At 45.8% G+C, this 19,782-nt stretch overlaps 1 protein-coding gene across 1 annotated transcript; it reads left to right on the top strand.

Annotated features, from left to right (window-relative positions):
• The first annotated feature begins 14,636 nt into the window (after nt 1–14,636).
• On the top strand, nt 14,637–16,363 carry LOC102946588 (olfactory receptor 51G2). The gene has a single exon (XM_007069852.4). It carries the CDS (start codon nt 15,428–15,430, stop codon nt 16,361–16,363), a length of 936 nt encoding a protein of 311 aa, XP_007069914.1. The 5' UTR covers nt 14,637–15,427.
• The last annotated feature ends 3,419 nt before the right edge of the window (nt 16,364–19,782 follow it).

The following is a 19,782-nucleotide window of genomic DNA, read 5'->3' as shown; positions in this document are numbered from 1 at the left end:
GATTAGGAGAATATGCAGTCGCCTACCTTGATGATGTGGCCATATTTTCGGATTCCTGGGCAGAACACCTGGAACATCTACAAAAAGTCCTTGAGCGCATAAGGGAGGCAGGACTAACTGTTAAGGCTAAGAAGTGTCAAATAGGCCTAAACAGAGCGACTTACCTTGGACACCAGGTGGGTCAAGGAACTATCAGCCCCCTACAGGCCAAAGTGGATGCTATCCAAAAGTGGCCTGTCCCAAAGTCAAAGAAACAGGTTCAATCCTCCTTAGGCTTGGCCAGTTATTACAGACGGTTTGTACCGCAATACAGCCAAATCGCCGCCCCACTGACAGACCTAACCAAAAAGAAACAGCCAAATGCCGTTCAGTGGACCAAAAAGTGTCAGAAGACCTTTAACAAGCTTAAAGCGACACTCATGTCTGACTCTGTACTAAGGGCCCCAGACTTTGACAAACCATCCTAGTAACCACAGATGCGTCTGAGCGTGGTGTGGGAGCAGTTTTAATGCAGAAAGGACCTGATCAAGAATTCCACCCTGTAGTGTTTCTCAGCAAAAAACTCTCTGAGAGAGAAAGCAACTGGTCAGTCAGTGAAAAAGAATGTTACGCCATTGTCTACGCCCTGGAAAAGCTACGCCCATATGTTTGGGGACGGCGTTTTCACCTGCAAACCAACCATGCTGCGCTACAGTGGCTTCATACCGCCATGGGAAATAACAAAAAACTTCTTCGGTGGAGTTTAGCTCTCCAAGATTTTGATTTCGACATCCAACACATCTCAGGAGCTTCTAACAAAGTGGCTGATGCACTCTCCTGTGAAAGTTTCCCAGAATCAACTGGTTAAAATCATCCTTGAGATGTGGAAAATATTGTTAGTCTTTATGTACTTAGTAGTATATTTAGAGGTGCATGGTTCTTATTAACTCTGTTTTTCCTAGAGCTCCAGGAAGAAATCCCAGCCAGCGTTTCACCCTAGCTGAGATTTGGGGCATGTCATAAATATAAAGGGAAGGGTAAAACCCTTTAAAATCCCTCCTGGCCAGAGAAAAAAATCCTCTCACCTGTAAAGGGTTAAGAAGCTAAAGGTAACCTCGCTGACACCTGACCAAAATGACCAATGAGGAGACAAGATACTTTCAAAAGCTTGGAGGAGGGAGAGAAACAAAGGGTCTGTGTCTGTCTGTATGCTGCTTTTGCAGGGGATTGTACAGGAATGGAGTCTTAGAACTTTTAGTAAGTAATCTAGCTAGGTGTGTGTTAGATTATGATTTCTCTAAATGGCTGAGAAAAGAACTGTGCTGAATAGAATGACTATTCCCGTCTGTGTGTCCTTTTTGTAGCTTAAGGTTTTGCCTAGAGGGATTCTCTATGTTTTGAATCTAATTACCCTGTAAGGTATCTACCATCCTGATTTTACAGAGGTGATTCCTTTACTTCTGTTAAAAGTCTTCTTGTAAGAAAACTGAATGCTTTTTCATTGTTCTAAGATCCAAGGGTTTGGGTCTGTGGTCACCTATGTAAATTGGTGATGATTTTTACCAAACCTTCCAAAGGAAGCGGGGTGCAAGGGTTGGGAGGATTTTGGGGGGAAAGATGTGTCCAAACTACGTTTCCCAGTAAACCCAGTTAAAGTTTGGTGGCAGTGGAAATCCAGGGTCAAAGGATAAAATTAATTTGTACCTTGGGGAAGTTTTAACCTAAGCTGGTAAAAGTAAGCTTAGGAGGTTTTCATGCAGGTCCCCACATCTGTACCCTAGAGTTCAGAGTGGGGACGGAACCTTGACACATCCCAATAGCACCTTCTTTCAATGCGACTAGTTTGGAAAGTGAGGATGTGACCGGTCACGTCCCAGCTTATGGCTGCCTCTGCTGCTTAGCCAAAGGCCTTAGCCTAAGAACAGGGCCTCAGACTGTCACAGTAAGAGAAAGCCCTTACACTGGCAGACAGTGATTTTGGTTCTTTCTTTTATACCTCTAGAACTAGCCAAGTGATAAGAATACACCTAAATTCTTCGAGTACAGGCCATTACCGACATGCTTGAATATCTATATCCTAACACTACTGATCTCCACTCTGTAGAAAGAGGTTCAGACAGGGTCTAAGACCTGAAGCTATGAAAGAGGGGCCATCCTCACCCACTGATGAGGAAGGACAACACACTAGGGGAAGGAGACCAAGGAAGGCAGCAGCATTTGAAAAGTGACTGTGTTCATGGAGAGCCAGGAGACAGGTGAGATATTGGCTCATAAAGAGCTGTATTAGTGGCTGCTCCAACCTCACAATTCCTGCGAAGAAAGTCACTATGAGAAGGGATGTGGAGTTTGTTTCCCATTACACCTGGCTTGTCGCTGTCCCATCTCTGGTTAAGCATCCATGGGCCATGAAAAAATCTGCAGAGCTGTTCTGCATTCACAGTCCTTCTCCTTCTTGAGCACTCTTGGTTCTTCGTGCAGTCCTGGCCCTTTCTGAGCATTGTGGGTGCTGCATGATCCACAGGGACTACGCCAGCTGTGGACAGGAGCTATTCAAGGGGCACAGACACAGACCCTTCCCCTACCCCCTCAGCCAGGTGCTTGGGAGTGAGTCATGTCAGAACCATGATTAACACTGGAGCACCAGGAGAAGCCATTCAGGTAACATCCCCTGCTCCCCATTGAGCGCGTGGCACACCACTCAGCTGCTGGGCCCATTTCACACTGAAGCAGAGCAGAGCTGGCTGTGTGAGAGAGGGTCTGACACACAGAAGTCCTGGCAAGAGACTCAGGCCCATATTCCACTCCTCTCCATCTGTGTTGTCCGAGCAATGCAAAGGGGTAGAAACAGGCCTCAGTTCCCCAACAGAGTCAGAGCGATCTCCTATCTCAGCACAACCCATTCACTGTAGAGTGACCATTTTCTCAAAAAGATAAAGCAGGACATATGCAGGATCCCTGCCCCTTCCATGGCCTTACCCCTGACCCCCTTCTTCCCCCCTAACTCTCACCTCCTGCTCCTTCTCTTCCCCGAAGTCCGGCCCACTGACCAGGCTAGATGTCAGAGCCAGGCTGCGGTAAGAGGAGCCCAGGTAGTATATGCTGCTCTGGGAAACCCCGGAACCTCCACCAGCTCTGGTCAGGGGGCACAGCCTCATAGCGAGGGGGGGGTAGGACCTCCTCAGCCCCTCAACAGTGAAAAGGGTGGATCTGTCCATGAGCAGGTATGGATTGGCACCACAGGGAATTCAGGACAATCATAGAATCCTAGAATATCAGGGTTGGAAGGGACCTCAGGAGGTCATCTAGTCCAACCCCCTGCTCAAAGCAGGACCAATCCTCAACTAAATCATCCCAGCCAGGGCTTTGTCAAGCCTGACCTTAAAAACCTCTAAGGAAGGAGATTCCACCACCTCCCTAGGTAATGCATTCCAGTGTTTCACCACCCTCCTAGTGAAAAAGTTTTTCCTAATATCCAACCTAAACCTCCCCCACTGTAACTTGAGACCATTACTCCTTGTTCTGTCATCAGCTACCACTGAGAACAGTCTAGATCCCTCCTCTTTGGAACCCCCTTTCAGGTAGTTGAAAGCAGCTATCAAATCCCCCCCTCATTCTTCTCTTCCGTAGACTAAACATCCCCAGTTCCCTCAGCCTCTCCTCATAACTCATGTGTTCCAGTCCCCTAATCATTTGTGTTGACCTCCACTGGACTCTTTCCAATTTTTCCACATCCTTCTTGTAGTGTGGGGCCCAAAACTGGACACAGTACTCCAGATGAGGCCTCACCAGTGTCAAATAGAGGGGAACGATCACGTCCCTCGATCGGCTGGCAATACCCCTACTTATACATCCCAAAATGCCATTGGCCTTCTTGGCAACAAGGGCACACTGTTGACTCATATCCAGCTTCTCGTCCACTGTAACCCCTAGGTCCTTTTCCGCAGAACTGCTGCCTAGCCATTTGGTTCCTAGTCTGCAGCGGTGCATTGGATTCTTCTGTCCTAAGTGCAGGACTCTGCACTTGTCCTTGTTGAACCTCATCAGATTTCTTTTGGCCCAATCCTCCAATTTTTCTAGGTCCCTCTGTATCCTATCCCTACCCTCCAGCATATCTACCTCTCCTCCCAGTTTAGTGTCATCTGCAAACTTGCTGAGGGTGCAATCCACACCATCTTCCAGACAAATGCTGTTCCGGAGTCATTCACCCCACACTGGGACTTGAATTTGGGACTCTCCTGCCCAATTCAGGATTGGTGGTCCACCCTAATTCAGTGGTCATTAGAAGTGGTGTGTTGGGGACTGTCCCCTTTAGGGGTAGGAGAGATTAGGGGGGTCAGTCAACCCCTGATCCAGGGTGTGGCCCTTTAAGGTTCCTGTGACTTTTGAAGCTGGCAGAGTCCTAGTAGAGGCAACTAGTGGGAGAGAAAAAGATGGTCACTGGGAGTAGTTAATGCTTTGGGAAATCCCAGGCTTCTGTTTATTTAAGGGCCTGGGGCCTTGTCATGCAGGGCAGGGCATGGCTCCCATCATTGCCTGCCAACCAGGAGGAGGCTTAGGAGGGAGGGCAGGCTGCATCCTCTCCGACAACATGGGTGACACCAGCAAGGGAAGGACAGTTGCCCTCACTCAGTTGGGAAGGGATTGAGCTATCACGGGGACCAGCTGGGGAGAAGCCAGTAAGGCTGCAGGGTAGGAGAGTTTGTGCTTTGGAAAAGACTGAATTAATGAGACCCCACAAAGGGGGCTCTTCTTTTAAGTATCTCTGGCTGAGAGGAAGTCATTGCAAGTCATTCATCCTTTCTACTGTCCCTGACAATTGAGGATGATAGGGGATATGTAGTTGTTGCTTTATTCCTAAAGCTTTTAATAAACTTTTAATTACTTATCCTACAAAATATGGCCCATTATCTAAATCAATTACTTTTGGAGTTCCATATCTACTAAACACTACTTCCCACAACTATTTGACAGTGGCCTCTGCAGTATGATTTCAGGTGGGAATCACCTCCATGCATCCAAAAAAGGAACCTATCACTAATAAATACTATTCCCCCTTTGGGTTTTAGGCAATTTATCAATATAATCAACCTGTATTCTACTCCATGATCCCACAATTCTTTGTGGATCAAAGGTCCTGAATTTGATGGTCTATTCCCATCTGCTGCACACCTCATGCAGTTTTTAACAAAGTTTTACGTGCTTTCACACCTTAGGCCATAATCCAATTTGTTTTTACTTGAAAGAGAGTATTCTCTACTCCTTGGTGGGCCATAGAGTGACACAGGTTAATAATCTCTTCTCTTTGATGTTTGTCAGCTACCCACTTTACCTCTCCTGTTTTCTTATTCACCGCATAGCCACCTTGTATATTCCAATTTCCCCATCTTTCCTCAGGTTTAACCTCCTGTTTTATGGCTTGAGCTCTAGTAACTACCATAACTCCCATAACTTTGCAGCTAATTTAGCTAAAGCATCCGCTTTCTCATTCCAATATTTTCATGACCTTCTTGGTTTTGATGACCTTTAATATGTCTTATTCTTAATTTTCCTGGTTTTTTTTTTAACCAGTCATAGATAGATTTCCAGTCCGCCCTTTGGACCAATTTTTTCCCCCTCAGCTGTTTCCCAATTATTCTTTTTCCAAACCCCAATCTGTGTCCCATAAAGTCTGAATCCATATAGACATAAAGACAGTCTGCAACATTATTTTGTCTGGTTAAGCAGATCACTAAGAGCTTTGACCTCACTGAGCTGAAGTCGTACTCATATAACCAGAAATAGTTTCCCCATCAATTTGTACAGCAGCATATCCCATATAGGGCTTAGAGTTCTCATGGGTATGAACTACCATACGTAAACCAAACCTCTTTTTCTCTGAGGTTTAACACTTCATCTATCAGGGGTGCTTCTTCAACTAACTTTAGTTCAGTTTCTGGAAGTGGGCATTCATGCTCCTCTCCTTCCGTCAAGAGGGCATATGGTAACATCATTGCTTGTTTGTCATTCTCCTAAGTAACACCTCTGGTAGTTAACATCAAGATCCATTGGGCCATCCTGGTATTCGATACTCCTTCCCCTGCAGTTTCCCTGATAAAATATACTTCAGGGGAGAGTGAGGTATTTGTATTAAAACAGGGGCTGTGCCAGTAGTCAAAGCAAAAGCTTCAATGGTCCACACAGCAGCTAAACATTCTCTTTCACAGATCCCAAATTGCTGCTCCAGAGGGGTTAATCTTCTAGACTCATATGGGATTAATTTCCTGTCAATTTCCTGCATCAATGCTGCCACTAGACTCTATTGGGTTGCTGCCAACGTAATCACAAACGGTTTGTTTATCTCTGGGAATTTCAGTGCTGGAGCTTGCATCAAGGCTTGTTTTAAATGACAGAAAGCTTTTTCTTGTTCAGGCCCCCACTCCCATTCTACTTTCTTTTTTAGTAAACGCCACAAAGGTCCAGTTATAGAGTCAAAATTCCAGATATGTTTCCTTCAATAGTTAAACCCTCCTAACATCACCCTAAATGCATGAGACTCCTCTGGCCTTGGTAAATGCATTGACGGTTTCACCTTTTGTTAATCTACCTGAATTCCTTGTTGCCCTCGGGCCACCCCAAATAATTCACTCTCCTCTGCACTAGTTGGGTTTTCTCTTCAGTAGCCTTGAAACCCATTTCCTGGATGAGTCTCAACCCCTTTCTAGTCCGCTCAGTCACCTCCTCTTCAGTGTCCCCCCCGGCCCCACTAATCTGTCCTCTACGTATTCTCCCGATTCTCTTTGGATAATTGATCCGGCATTCACACCACTTGCTGGTGCGCAATAGCTGGAGCACATTGTAGGCCCTGGGGAATTATTTTAAACAAGTACTGTTGTCCATTAACAGTGAAAGCAAAGTAGTCCCAGGAATCAGGATACGATGGGATAGCGAAAAAATTATTTACCAAATCTCTGACAGAGAACCATTTAGGGGCCCCCTGTATTCTTGCCATTACCTGATTTAGATCTGCAAATATTGGTGCCATAGTGGGGGTAGTTTTATTAATTTGTCTAAAATCCACTGTCAATCCCCACTCTCCTGAGGCTTTTTAATATGGGCCAAATTGGGCTATTGTATGCGGAATTCCCCTTTTCAATCACTCCCTGTTGTGCTAATGATTCAATTATTTTCTCAATTCCTGCCTCTGCTTGCACAGGATATTTATATTGTCTCTCTTGTGGCATTTTGTTCCCCATGATTTTCACACGTGCTTCAATTTTACCACATTCTGCTTTATTCTTAACCCATACATTGGGAAACTCCTTTACCCACATCCCGTTGATCCAGTATAATCTCCTCCACTGCTTCTGTGGCACTTATTCTTGGAATGTACCCTGCTGTCAGGACACTTTCCATCCAGCCAGGCATATGCCACAGAACTCCATTCGTTAAATCCAAAATGAACTGATTTATCTTCAGAATTGGAGTCCCCAATATTACTGGCTCAGCCACCTGATCTATCTGAAGCATTTGTTCTTTACAACAAAAAATCTTCACTCTCTCTCTGGGTATAGCTATTTCTAGTGAATGATACATTTTTCCTGTCACTCCTTCCCCAATAAAGGAGATGATATCTGATACATATTGAGTAAAATCACAAGTTCTATTTACAATATTTACAAGTTGCTCCCACTGGAAACTGGGCCTCAGGAGTGGGAAATGGAAACTAGATTAAGATGGGATTCAACTAGAAAGCTTAGGATAACAGTCATTGTGGGAGATAATGGACCCAAAGGTACCCTATTGGATAGAATCATAGACTCATATAATATTAGCTTGGAAGAGACCTCAGGAGGTCATCTAGTCCAAACCGCTGCTCAAAGCAGGACCAGCACAAACTAAATCATCTCAGCCACGGCTTTGTCAAACCGGGCCTTAAAAACCTCTAAGGATGGAGATTCAACCCACCTCCCTAGGTAATGCATTCCAGTGCTTCACCACTCTCCTAGTGAAAAAGTTTTTCCTAATATCCAACCTAAACCTCCTGCACTGCAACTTGAGACCATTACTTCTTGTCCTGCCATCTGCTACCACTGAGAACAGTCTAGAGCCATCCTCTTTGAAAACCCCTTTCAGGTAGTTGAAAGCAGCTATCAAATCCCCCCTCATTCTTCTCTTCTGCAGACTAAACAATCCCAGTTCCCTCAGCCTCTCCTCATCCAGCACCCTCATCATTTTTGTTGCTCTCTGCTGGACTCTTTCCAATTTTTCCACATCCTTCTTGTAGTGTGGGACCCAAACCTGGACACAGAACTCCAGATGAGGCCTCACCAATGCCAAATAGAGAGGAATGATCACATCCCTCAATCTGCTGGCAATGCTCCTACTTACACAGCCCCAAATGCCGTTAGCCTTTTTGGAAACAAGGGCACGCTGCTGACTCATATCCAGCTTCTCATCCACTGTAACCCCTAGGTCCTTTTCTGCAGAACTGCTGCCTCGCCATTCAGTCCTCAGTCTGTAGCGGTGCACTGGATTCTTGCGTCCTAAGAGCAGGACTCTGTACTTGTCCTTGTTGAACCTCATCAGATTTCTTTGGCCCAATCCTCTAATTTGTCTAGGTCCCTCGGTAATCTATCCCTACCCCCTAGCGTATCTACCTCTCCTCCCAGTTTAGTGCCATCTGCAAACTTGCTGAGGGTGCAATCCACCCCATCCTCCAGATCATTTAAGAAGATATTGAACAAAGCCGGCCCCAGGACCGACCCTTGAGGCACTCCGCTTGATACCGGCTGCCAACTAGACGTGGAGCCATTGATCACTACCCTTTGAGCCCAACAATCTAGCCAGCTTTCTATCCACCTTATAGTCCATTCATCCAGCCCATACTTCTTTAACTTGTTGGCAAGAATATTGTCGGAGACCATATCAAATGCTTTGCTAAAGTCAAGGAATAACACGTCCACATCTTTCCCCTTATCCACAGAGCCAGTTATCTCTTCACAGAAGGTAATTAGTTTAGTCAGGTATGACTTGCCCTTGGTGAATCCATGCTGACTGTTCCTGATCACTTTCCTCTCCTCGAAGTGCTTCAGAATTGATTCCTTGAGGACCTGCTACCTGATTTTTCCAGGGACTGAGATGAGGCTGACTGGCCTTTATTTCCCCAGATCGTTCTTCTTCTCTTTTTTAAAGATGGGCACTACATCACCCGGGACCTCCCCCAATCACCATGAGTTTTCAAATATAATTGCCAATGGCTCTGCAATCACATCCACCAACTCCTTTAGGACCCTCGGATGCAGCGCATCTGGCCCCATGGACTTGTGCTCGTCCAGCTTTTCTAAATAGTCCTGAACCACTTCTTTCTCCACAGAGGGCTGGTCACCTCCTCCCCATGCTGTGTTGCCCAGTGCAGTAGTCTGGGAGCTGACCTTGTTCGTGAAGACAGAGGAAAAAAAAGCATTGAGTACATTAGCTTTTTCCACATCCTCTATCACTAGGTTGCCTCCCCCATTCAGTAAGGGGCCCACACTTTCCATGACCTTTGTCTTCTTGCTAACATACCTGTAGAAACCCTTAAATACAAACATAAGAATGGCTGTACTGGGTAAGACTAAGGGTCCATCAAGCCCAGTATCCTGTCCTCTCACAGTGGCCAATTCCAAAGGGTACGAACAGACAGGTTATCATCAAGTGATCCATGCCCTGTCACCCAATCCCAACTTCTGGCAAACAGAGGCTAGGGACACCATTCCTGCCCATCCTGCCTAATAGCCATTGATGGACCTATCTTCCATGAATCTGTCTAGCTTCTTTTGAACCCCGTTATAGCATTGGCCTTCACAACACCCTTTGCCAAGGAGTTCCAGAGGTTGACAGTGCATTGTATGAAAAAATACTTTCTTTTGTTTGTTTTAAACCTGCTATGTATTAATTTCATTTGATGGCCCCTTGTTCTTGTATTATGAGAAGCAGTAAATAACACTTCCTTATTTACTTTCTCTATACCACTCATGATTTTATAGACCTTTGTCATACCCCCTTATGTTGCCTCTTTTCCAAGCTGAAAAGTCCCAGTCTTATTAATCTCTCCTCATACGGAAGCCATTCTATACCCCTAATAATTTTTATTGCCTTTTTCTGAACCTTTTGCAATTCCAATACATCTTTTTTTGAAATGTGACGACCACATCTGCATGCAGTATTCAAGGACAGGCCCTGGTAGCACAATCTCTGATGAACCTGTGCTAGCAGGGATATAGATAGGGTCCTAGAGCAGTAGTGAATGGCACAGGGATCGTGGGTGGGTGACCCTAGCTACAAGTGGATAACTGAGATCTGTTCCTAACTTTGGAGATCCCTGGATCCTGGGTCCCCTTTACATTCAAGGAGAAGGGAAAGGACCTCCCATCCTGGAAAAATCTGAGAGAAATTTCCATATGGGGAGCCTTGTGGAATCTCCCTTGCCTGCCCTGCACCATGAGTTTGTAATGCAGGAAAGGGCGCTGCCAGGGAGAAATCTGGTCCTACATTATAATTATGATTATTTATTATATTTTATTTTATTTTATTTCAGTGAGATCACAGCTGTGACAGCATCATCGTTACCACTCGGCCGCCTCCAATGTAGTCTTGTGACTAATTGGAACCATAAGGAATAGAGCCTGCAATAGGGCTTGAGCTGATGTCCAGTTGGGTAGCATCACCACGCATCCCCTGTGATTTGGCATCCTGCAGTTCTCCATTTGCTGTCACGGGGGTTACAGCTGGTGCACACTAAGCCAAGCAGCTGAGGTTCCTTGATGGCCAAGTGGCCCCAAAGGGAATGTGCCGGCATGCTTCATAAAGACACCTGCCTCCCTATCTGAACAGATACTGCCTGCTGCCCATGCAACCGCTCCGATGACGCCTTGTCCTTTAAGGTGAAGACCTCTGGTGTCAGCGGCTCCCCTTCTAGCAGGAATTGGGTATGTTGTCAGGTTTCACTATCTTTAAAATACAAAGGGAAGGGGAAAGGCTGTAAACTGTTTCCATTGGCAGATGTTCTGTGCAGCAGCCGAGGACTCAGCTGGGCTGTCAGGGTGACTGAGTGATGGGGCTGGAGGGCAGGCAGCGCTAGGTAGCTGGGAACCCCTCCTCTACATCTCCCCATGCTCCAGGGTGGGCTATTCAAGCTACACAGAAATCTAACATTCAAAGCGAGCTTGGAGTGTTAAAACCCTGATATCCCATGTCAGGATTTCTGAATGGGTCTGATTTCTAGAGGTGCCATGTGCTCTGGGCCCGATTCTGCCAGGCGATGAGCCAGAGGAGACCCCACAGAATATCAGTGACTAATTCCCAAATCACCTCAGGTTTATTTGCTGCAGGAAATTTAATCAGCAAATGTATTTTCAACAATTTTATTCTCTGGCTCAATTTTGAAGGCAGGAGAATTCAGAGCTGTGTTGCTCTGTGGTAATAGGTCAGATAGGGCATATTTCTTTTTCCTGATGGTCTGAAGGCTCCAGCATTTCTGCCCTGTAGATATCCCTCAGAGTTACAGGGCTACGGGTATCTCTGCCCTCTCTCTGGTCTCTGAGAGCCAGATGTCAGGCCTCGTACCCTGCCCTCTCATGGGATGGAATCTCACAATTTTCCCAACCCTGGACTGGGCCCTGGGCTACCGCATACTGTGGATCATCTGTGCTTGCCCAGCAGGTCCAGCTAGGTTTGGTACCAGTGGTTTTCACATGTGTGTATGAAAGTACAGATGTGTAAATCTTGTGACAGAATATTTCATTGCAATACAAATATTTCAAAACCAACCTTTCGTGAAATGAATGCATGTCAAAAGCCAGCAGCAAAGTTCTTGGAATTGCTGCAGGAAGGAGCATTGGTAACTTACCTGTTTAATGGCTTTTGCTTTAGAAAGTATTTCAGAAGTACTCTACAAACTGTTTGCAAAAGGTTTGTGGTATTGACTCTTTGTTCGGTGAACAGTAGTATGATACTGTCTCCTGGTAAAAGACCAGTAGCTGTTTCTAACATTACATTTAGGGTCATGAACACAATTCCTCTGTATTACCTGTGAAAGACTTTTGTAAAAGTCCTCAGAGAACAGAACTGCTGGTCTGTGTTTCAGCAAAGAGTCGAGCTGAGGTGCAGGAAATTATATTGTCTTTAATGTAGTTTACTCCCATTACCTTTACAAGAACATGGCTGAAGTAACTTGCCACTCAACTAGATATTAGTGAAAACCCAGTTTTTCCACTATTCACCCATTTGTGACACCAACCCCTCCCTCCCCCAGCTGAAGTAACTGTCTGTGACATTGACCAGGCAAAGGACATCAGCTTCTCTTGGAATTTTTCAAGGTCAGAATGTATCACTGGGAACATTTGGTAAGGGAAAGTTAATAGAGCCCGGTTCTGATTGAATTTACACATGTAAATGTGGAGTGGCACCATTGAAATCCATATCATTGAACTAAGAACCTGGCCCTAAATATTTATCCAATGTGCTGCAAAGAGGCAGTGACATAATTTGGACTCTCAGGAGTGAAGAAAATTGTATATATATAGAATCATAGAACCGGAAGGGACCTTAAGAGGTTATCTACTCCAATCCCCTGCATGAGTGGCAGGACTAGATATTATCTAGACCATTCCTGACAGGTGTTTGTCTTACCTGCTCTTAAAAGTCTCCAATGATGGAGAATCCACAATCTCCCTAGGCAATTTTTTCCAGTGCTTAACCACTCTGACTGTTAGGAAGTTTTTCCTAATCTCCATCCTAAACCTCCCATGCTGCAATGTAAGACCATTGCTTCTTCTCCTATCATCAGAGGTTAAGAAAAACAATTTTTCTTCCTCCTTGTAACGACCGTTTACATACTTGAAAACTATTATCGTGTCCCCTCTCAGACTTCTCTTCTCCAGACTAAACAAACCCAATCTTCCCTTATAGGTCATTTTTTCTAGACCTTTAATCATTTTTATTGCTCTTCTCTGGAATTTCTCCAATTTGTCCACATCTTTCCTGAAATGTGGCACCCAGAACTGGTCACAATACTCCAGTTGAGGCCTAATCAGTGCGGAGTAGAGTGGAAGAATTACTTTTCATGTCTTGCTTACAATACTCCTGCTAATACACCCCAGAATGATGTTTGCTTTTTTTGCAACAGCATTACACGGTAGACTCATATATAGTTTGTGACCCACTATGACCTCCAGATCCCTTTCCGCAGTATTCCTTCATAGGCAGTCATTTCCCGTTTTGTTTGTGTGCAACTGATTGTTCCTTCCTCAGTGGAGTACTTTGCATTTGTCTTTATTGAATTTCATCCTATTTACTTCAGAGCATTTCTCCAGTTTGTCCAGATCATTTGGAATTTTAATCCTATCCTCCAAAGCACTTGCAACCCCTCCCCGCCTGGTATTGTCCGCAAACTTTATTGATGAAGATATTGAACAGAAACATGATTTGTTCTTGACACATCCATGCTGACTGTTACTTATCACCTTATTATCTCCTATTATTTGCTGACTGGTCTGTTATTCCCCAGGTTGTCCTTATTTCCCTTTTTATAGATGGGCACTATGTTTGTCCTTTCCCAGTCTTCTGGAATGTCTCCCGCCTTCCATGACTTTTCAAAGATAATTGCTAATGACTCAGATATCTCCTCAGTCAGCTTCTAGAGTATTCTAGGATGAATTTCATCAGGCCCTGGTGATTTGAAGACATCTAACTTGTCTAAGTAATTTTTTATTTGTTCTTACCCTATTTTAGACTCTGATCCTACCTCATTTTCACTGGCATTCACTATGTTAGATGTCTAATCTCCACCAACCTCTTTGGTGAAAACCGAAACAAAGAAGTCATTGAGCACCGCTACCATTTCCACATTTTCTGATATTCTCTTTCCTCCCTCATTGAGTAACGGGCCTACTCTGTCCTTGGTCTTTCTCTTGCTTCTAATTTATTTGCAGAATGTTTTCTTATTTCCTTTTATGTCCCTAGCTAGTTTGATCTCATTTTGTGCCTTGGCTTTTCTAATTGTTTATATTCATCTTTTGTAATTTGACCAAGTTTCCACTTTTTGTAGGCAATTTTTTGACTTTTAGATCATTGAAGATCTCCTGGTTAAACCAGGGTGGTCTCTTGCCATACTTCCTATTTTTCCAATGCAGTGGGATAGTTTGCTCTTGTGCCCTTAATAATGTCTCTTTGAAAAACTACCAGCTCTCTTCAATTGTTTTTCCCCTTAGACTTGCTTCCCATGGAATTTTACCTACCAACTCCCTGATTTTGCTAAAGTCTGCCTTTATTGTGCAATTCTCCCTCCTACCATTTCTTAGAATCATGAACTCTACCATTTCATGATCACTTTCACCTAAGCTGCCTTCTGCTTTCAAATTCTTCCCTATTTGTCAAAATCAAATCTAGAACAGCCTCCCCCACCGTAGCTTTCTCCACCTTCCAAAATAAAAAAAATGTCTCCAATACATTCCAAGAACTTGTTGTATAACCTATGCCCTGCTGTGTTATTTTCCCAATAGAGGTCTGGGTAGTTGAAGTCCCCCATCACCACCAAGTCCTGTGCTTTTGATGATTTTGTTAGTTGTTTAAAAAAAGCCTCATCCACCTCTTCTTCCTGGCTAGGTGGTCTGTAGTAGACCCCAACCATAACATCACCCTTGTTTTTTACCCCTTTTATCCTTACCCAGATACTTTCTTTCTTTCTTTCTTTCTTTCTTTCTTTCTTTCTTTCTTTCTTTCTTTCTTTCTTTCATGAGGCAATGAAATACGTTTATAAATAGCTTCAATGAAGGACAGATAAATACAATGATGGTTTTCACCATACTCTTGCCATGTGTCTATACACCTGTCATGATACAGTGGGCCACACTCAGAAGTGGAGAGCTAGAAAGGGTGTCTGTGGGAAGGTCACAACTGTAAAATCACACAGTGTTCAAGTAGGCTGTGGAACTCCCAGCCACAAGATATCAACAGGGCCAAGAGCTTAGCAGGATTGAAAGAGGGACTGGAAGTTTATATGGATGACCAGAAAAGTCAACTACAGAAGTGAGGATTTTTTTTTTTTTTTTAGTTTCTTGGAAGGGCTATAAATGTTCCTGATTTACATTGCAAAATATGTCTAACTAGTGGGTGTCAGGGGAAACTTTCCCTGGGAGCAGGTTATCTCTTAGCTGCCTATTGTAGGGCTTCTTCCATTTTTCTCTGAAGCATTTGGAACTGGCCACTGGATACTCGGCTAGATGGACTACAGGTCTGATCCAATCTGGCAATGCCTATCCTCCTATCAGTGATGTAAATCCAAGATTATGCTTTTGCTCATCTTTCTTGACCTTCTAGGAGTATGAGAGCAGAATGATATCTTGTTAAATATCATCTAATCATCTAATCTCCTATTCTTTTTTCTTTCAGGAAGAAAAGCTCAAAACGCCTCAGACCTTCCCAGTACATTATGTCAGCTGTCAATGACACCAAATTCAACTACGAAGTGTTCCTTCTCACTGGGATACCTGGGCAGGGAGACATCCATCTCTGGATCTCTATCACCTTCTGCTTAACGTATGCTATTTCAATAGTAGGAAATTCACTCATTCTGTTCATCATAAAAACAGATCTAAGCCTTCATGAGCCAATGTACATGTTCCTTTCCATGTTGGCTGTCACAGACCTAGGCTTATTGATAGCCAGCATACCAACAATATTGGGTGTATTTTTGTTTAACTCAAGGGAGATCAGCCTCAATGCCTGTCTTGCCCAGCTGTTCTTCATCCACTCATTTACATTCATTGAATCCTCCGTGCTCTTGTTGATGGCATTTGACCGTTTTGTTGCAATCAGTAACCCACTGAGATATGCCTCCATCTTAACTCCGCCGAGAATAGCCAAAATGGGACTGGTGTGTGTTCTAAGAGGGGTGGCTGTAATACTCCCACTCCCCATTATCCTGAAATGGTTCCGATACTGTCGAGCCAATGTCCTCTCCCATTCCTTCTGCCTGCACATGGAGGTCATGACACTGGCATGTGCAGACATCACAGTTAACAACATCTATGGCTTGATTATTACAATCATAACAGAGGGGTTGGACTCACTGCTCATCTTCCTCTCTTATGTGATGATCCTCAAAACAGTGCTGAGCATCACATCCCACAAAGAGTTCCTCGGGGCCCTGAACACCTGCGTCTCCCACTTCTGTGCTGTTCTGCTCTTCTACACACCTGAGATCAGCCTGACTTTGATGCACAGATTTGGGAAGAGCTCTTCTCCCTTGCTTCAGATTGTCCTGGGCTATGTCTACCTGCTGGTTCCTCCTCTGATGAACCCAGTTGTGTACAGCGTGAAAAGCAAACACCTTCGTTCGAGGATAATCAGGGTGTTTGTGAAGTGAAGGGTCAGTTTATCACCCAGCTCAAGCGCTGGTGTCATAGGAAACAAGAAACACAAGACACGGTGACTTATTCCATCCTGGACCCTTATATCTGTGATGACATGAGCTACTGATCTCCACTCTGCACAGTCAGGGTCAGATGGGGTCTAAGGCCTGAAGCAATGGTATAGCGGTTGTCTCCACCCACTGGTGAGGGAGGACAGCGCACTGGGGGAAGGAGACCAGGGCAGGCAGCAGCATTTGCAGAGTGACTGTGTTCGTGGAGAGCCAGGGGACCGGTAGGATGTTGGTGCAGAAAGAGCTATATCGGTGGCTGCTCCAGCCTCAGAAATCCTGTCAATACTCTCAATAAAGACAGGGGCCATGGATGCGGTTTCCTGTTATACCTGGCCTGTCACTGTCCTGTCTCTGGTTAAACATCCAGGGGCCATGAAAAAAGCTGCAGGGCTGTTCTGCGGTCACAGGTTTGGCCCATCCTCAGCGCTTTGGGTGCTCTGTGATCCATGGGGGCGGCAGCAGCTGTGGACAGAAGCTATTCCAGGGGCACGAACACCCATGCTTCCCCCACGCCCTCAGCCAGGTGCTTGTGACTGAGTCGTGCCAGAGACATCATTATGCAAGTGCCTCAAGAGAAGCCATTCAGGCAGCCCCTGCTCCCATCGCCACCGTTGGTGGCTCTGCACGCCGCACACATGCTGAGCCCACTCCACATGGAAGCAGAGCAGAGCTGTCTGTGTGAGTGAGGGTCTGACACACAGGAGTCCTGGCAAGACACTCAAGCCCATATTCCCCTCCCTTCTGTTTCTCCTGCCCCAGCAATGCAATGGGGTAGAAAAGGTCCTCAGCTCCCCAAAAGAGTCACAGCGATCTCCTGTCCCAGTCCAGCCCATTCAGTGTCGGGTGAGCACCTTTTCAAAAGAAAAAAGCAAGACACATGCAGGAGCCCTGTCCCCTTCATGGCTTCACCCCTGGCCCACTTCTTCCCCCTGAACTCCCACCTCCTGCTCCTTCTCTTCCCCAAGCCCAGCCCACTGACCAGGCTGGATGTCAGAGCGAGGCCAGGGTAAAAGAAGCCCAGGAGCAAGTGCCACTCTGGGGAACCCCAGACCCTCCACCTGCGCTGTTCAGGGGATGTGGCCTTGGGGGAAAGAGGAGCAGGGTGGGCCATCATAGCGGCTGGGGGCTAAGGACATCAGCCCCCCAACATTGAAAAGGGTTGCTCTGCCCATGAGCAGGTGTGGATCGGAATTGGAGGGAATTCGTGACAAATGCTGTACCGGTGTCTTTCAGCCCACACTGGGACTTGAATTCTGCATTTTAGGATTCTGCCTCCCAGTTCAGTGGCCATTAGAGGTGATGTGGGGGGGAGTGTCCCCTTTTTGTTGTTGGAGAGATTAGGGGGGTCAGTGAACCCCTGGAATCCTAGAATATCAGGGTTGGAAGGGACCTCAGGAGGTCATCTAGTCCAACCCCCTGCTCAAAGCAGGACCAATCCCCAACTAAATCATCCCAGCCAGGGCTTTGTCAAGCCTGACCTTAAAAACCTCTAAGGAAGGAGATTCCACCACATCCCTAGGGAACCCATTCCAGTGCTTCACCACCCTCCTCGTGAAAAAGTTTTTCCTAATATCCAGGGTGTGGCCCTTTAAGATTCCTGTGACTTTTAGAGCTGAGAGAAGCTTTGTAGAGCCAGCTGGTGCGAGACAGGAAGATGGTCCCTGGGAATAGTTAGTGCTTTGGGAAATCCCAGGCTACTGTTGTTTTTTAAGGGCCTGGGACAAGGGCCTTGTAGGGCAGGGCATGGCTCCCTGCACTCCATGTGAAAGAGGAGGAGCCTTAGGAGGGCAGGCAGGCTGCATCCTCTCTCGAAACATGGGCCACACCAGCAGGGGACAGACAGCTGCCCTCGCTCAGTCCCGGGGAAAGGGACTAAGATATCATGGGTGCCAGCTGGGGAGAAGCCAGTGAGGCTTCAGCAAGCCTGAAACAAGACTGACCCCAGTAAGGAGGAGGTGGGAGCGTTCCTGAGTAAAGGAGTAGGATCGGGTTGGACAGTAGGAGAGCCTGTGTTTTGGAGATGACTGAATTAATGTGACCCCACAAAGGGGGCTCTTGTTTTAAGTTTCCCAGGCTGAGAGTAAGTCATTGCAAGGACCTTAGAGGGAAGGACAGGGGGCCTGCTATGCTATCTCAGGCCCCAAGGGGCACTCTGGGGTGGCCCCTGTCCAGAAGGTCTTGGCCAGAGTGGGCTGTGCTCTTGCAAGCCGTTACCACAGGGCATAGATCAGCCCAGCCCCCAGGCTGCTCTAAACTCTGCTGAGGCAGGGGAAGAACAGGCCAGTGAATCAAACCCCTGTAACAGGCACGGTCAGCTGCGGAGCGAGCCTCCCCACGCGGCAGCTTCACCCACTGCCCATGACAGCAGGTAAGAGCGGGTCGGCTCCCACACACCCAGGGCGCGCTGCAGTGTCCTCAGGCGGGGCCGTATGCACAGCGCCGAAGGTGCCAGTGCGGCGCATTCTGCATGAAGGAGAGGGTACGGGGGTCTCTGTGGGGAACTGTGACTCTTTGCCGCCATGAGGCAGGCCGGGTGCCTCGGTACCCTTGCTGCCTTGTCCCTTCCCCCGGCCCCCAGGCTGTGAGACCAGGCTGCCTTCGGGCATAGGGGAACCAGTATAATAATACTGCCTAGGGCTCCATAGATCCTAAGGCCCAGCTCTTGTGCCTGTGGCCCCGCCCATACCCCCACTCTGCCCAGGCCCAGCCCCTCCCCACTGTCTCCCTCCTCTCTTCCCTCCCCCTCCCTAATCACCCACTTCCAGGCAAATCCCTGAACCCAAAAGAAGCAAATGACATTAGAAAGAAATTGCAGAAGAGTGGGTTTTTTCTCAAAAGAAAATGGAGCATGTTTTCCACTGCATGCCAGAAGGTGAAGACTGGACACACAGAAGGTACCTAATTAAAAGCACTAAATTTAGGAACAAAAAATGTCAGTCACAGGTATTTTGATATACCCTGAAGTTTGTCAGAGATTTATTTGCCAAAACTTTGTAGTAAGGGCAAGTCAGCTGTCCTGCTGAATACAACATTAAATATTATGGAATACATGATGTAGCTCTTCTCTGTTTTACATTTTCTTAATCAGTATTTATTAGCTGATTTTATATTTTAAATGTACTCTTAAGCCTTCAAAAAGTAATCATTCCAGATTACTACATATTTAACTCCTTGAAACAAAGACATTCTTTTAAACTAATCAGTCACAGAGGTTTAGTGTGTTTATAACAATGTTCATTGCTTTTAGAAAAAGGGAACACTCATTTACTTTGTGTGATCTCCATAACAATAGACATGTTTATGAAATTTCACCAACTTTAAAAAAATATGTTTCCAAAGATTTTAGGCATAACAAAGGAAAA

The sequence above is a fragment of the Chelonia mydas genome, chromosome 1 (assembly GCF_015237465.2).
Source record: "Chelonia mydas isolate rCheMyd1 chromosome 1, rCheMyd1.pri.v2, whole genome shotgun sequence".
Lineage (NCBI taxonomy): Eukaryota > Metazoa > Chordata > Testudines > Cheloniidae > Chelonia > Chelonia mydas.
Note: the sequence above shows the minus strand (reverse complement) of the source record. Positions and strands in the feature narration are given on the sequence as shown.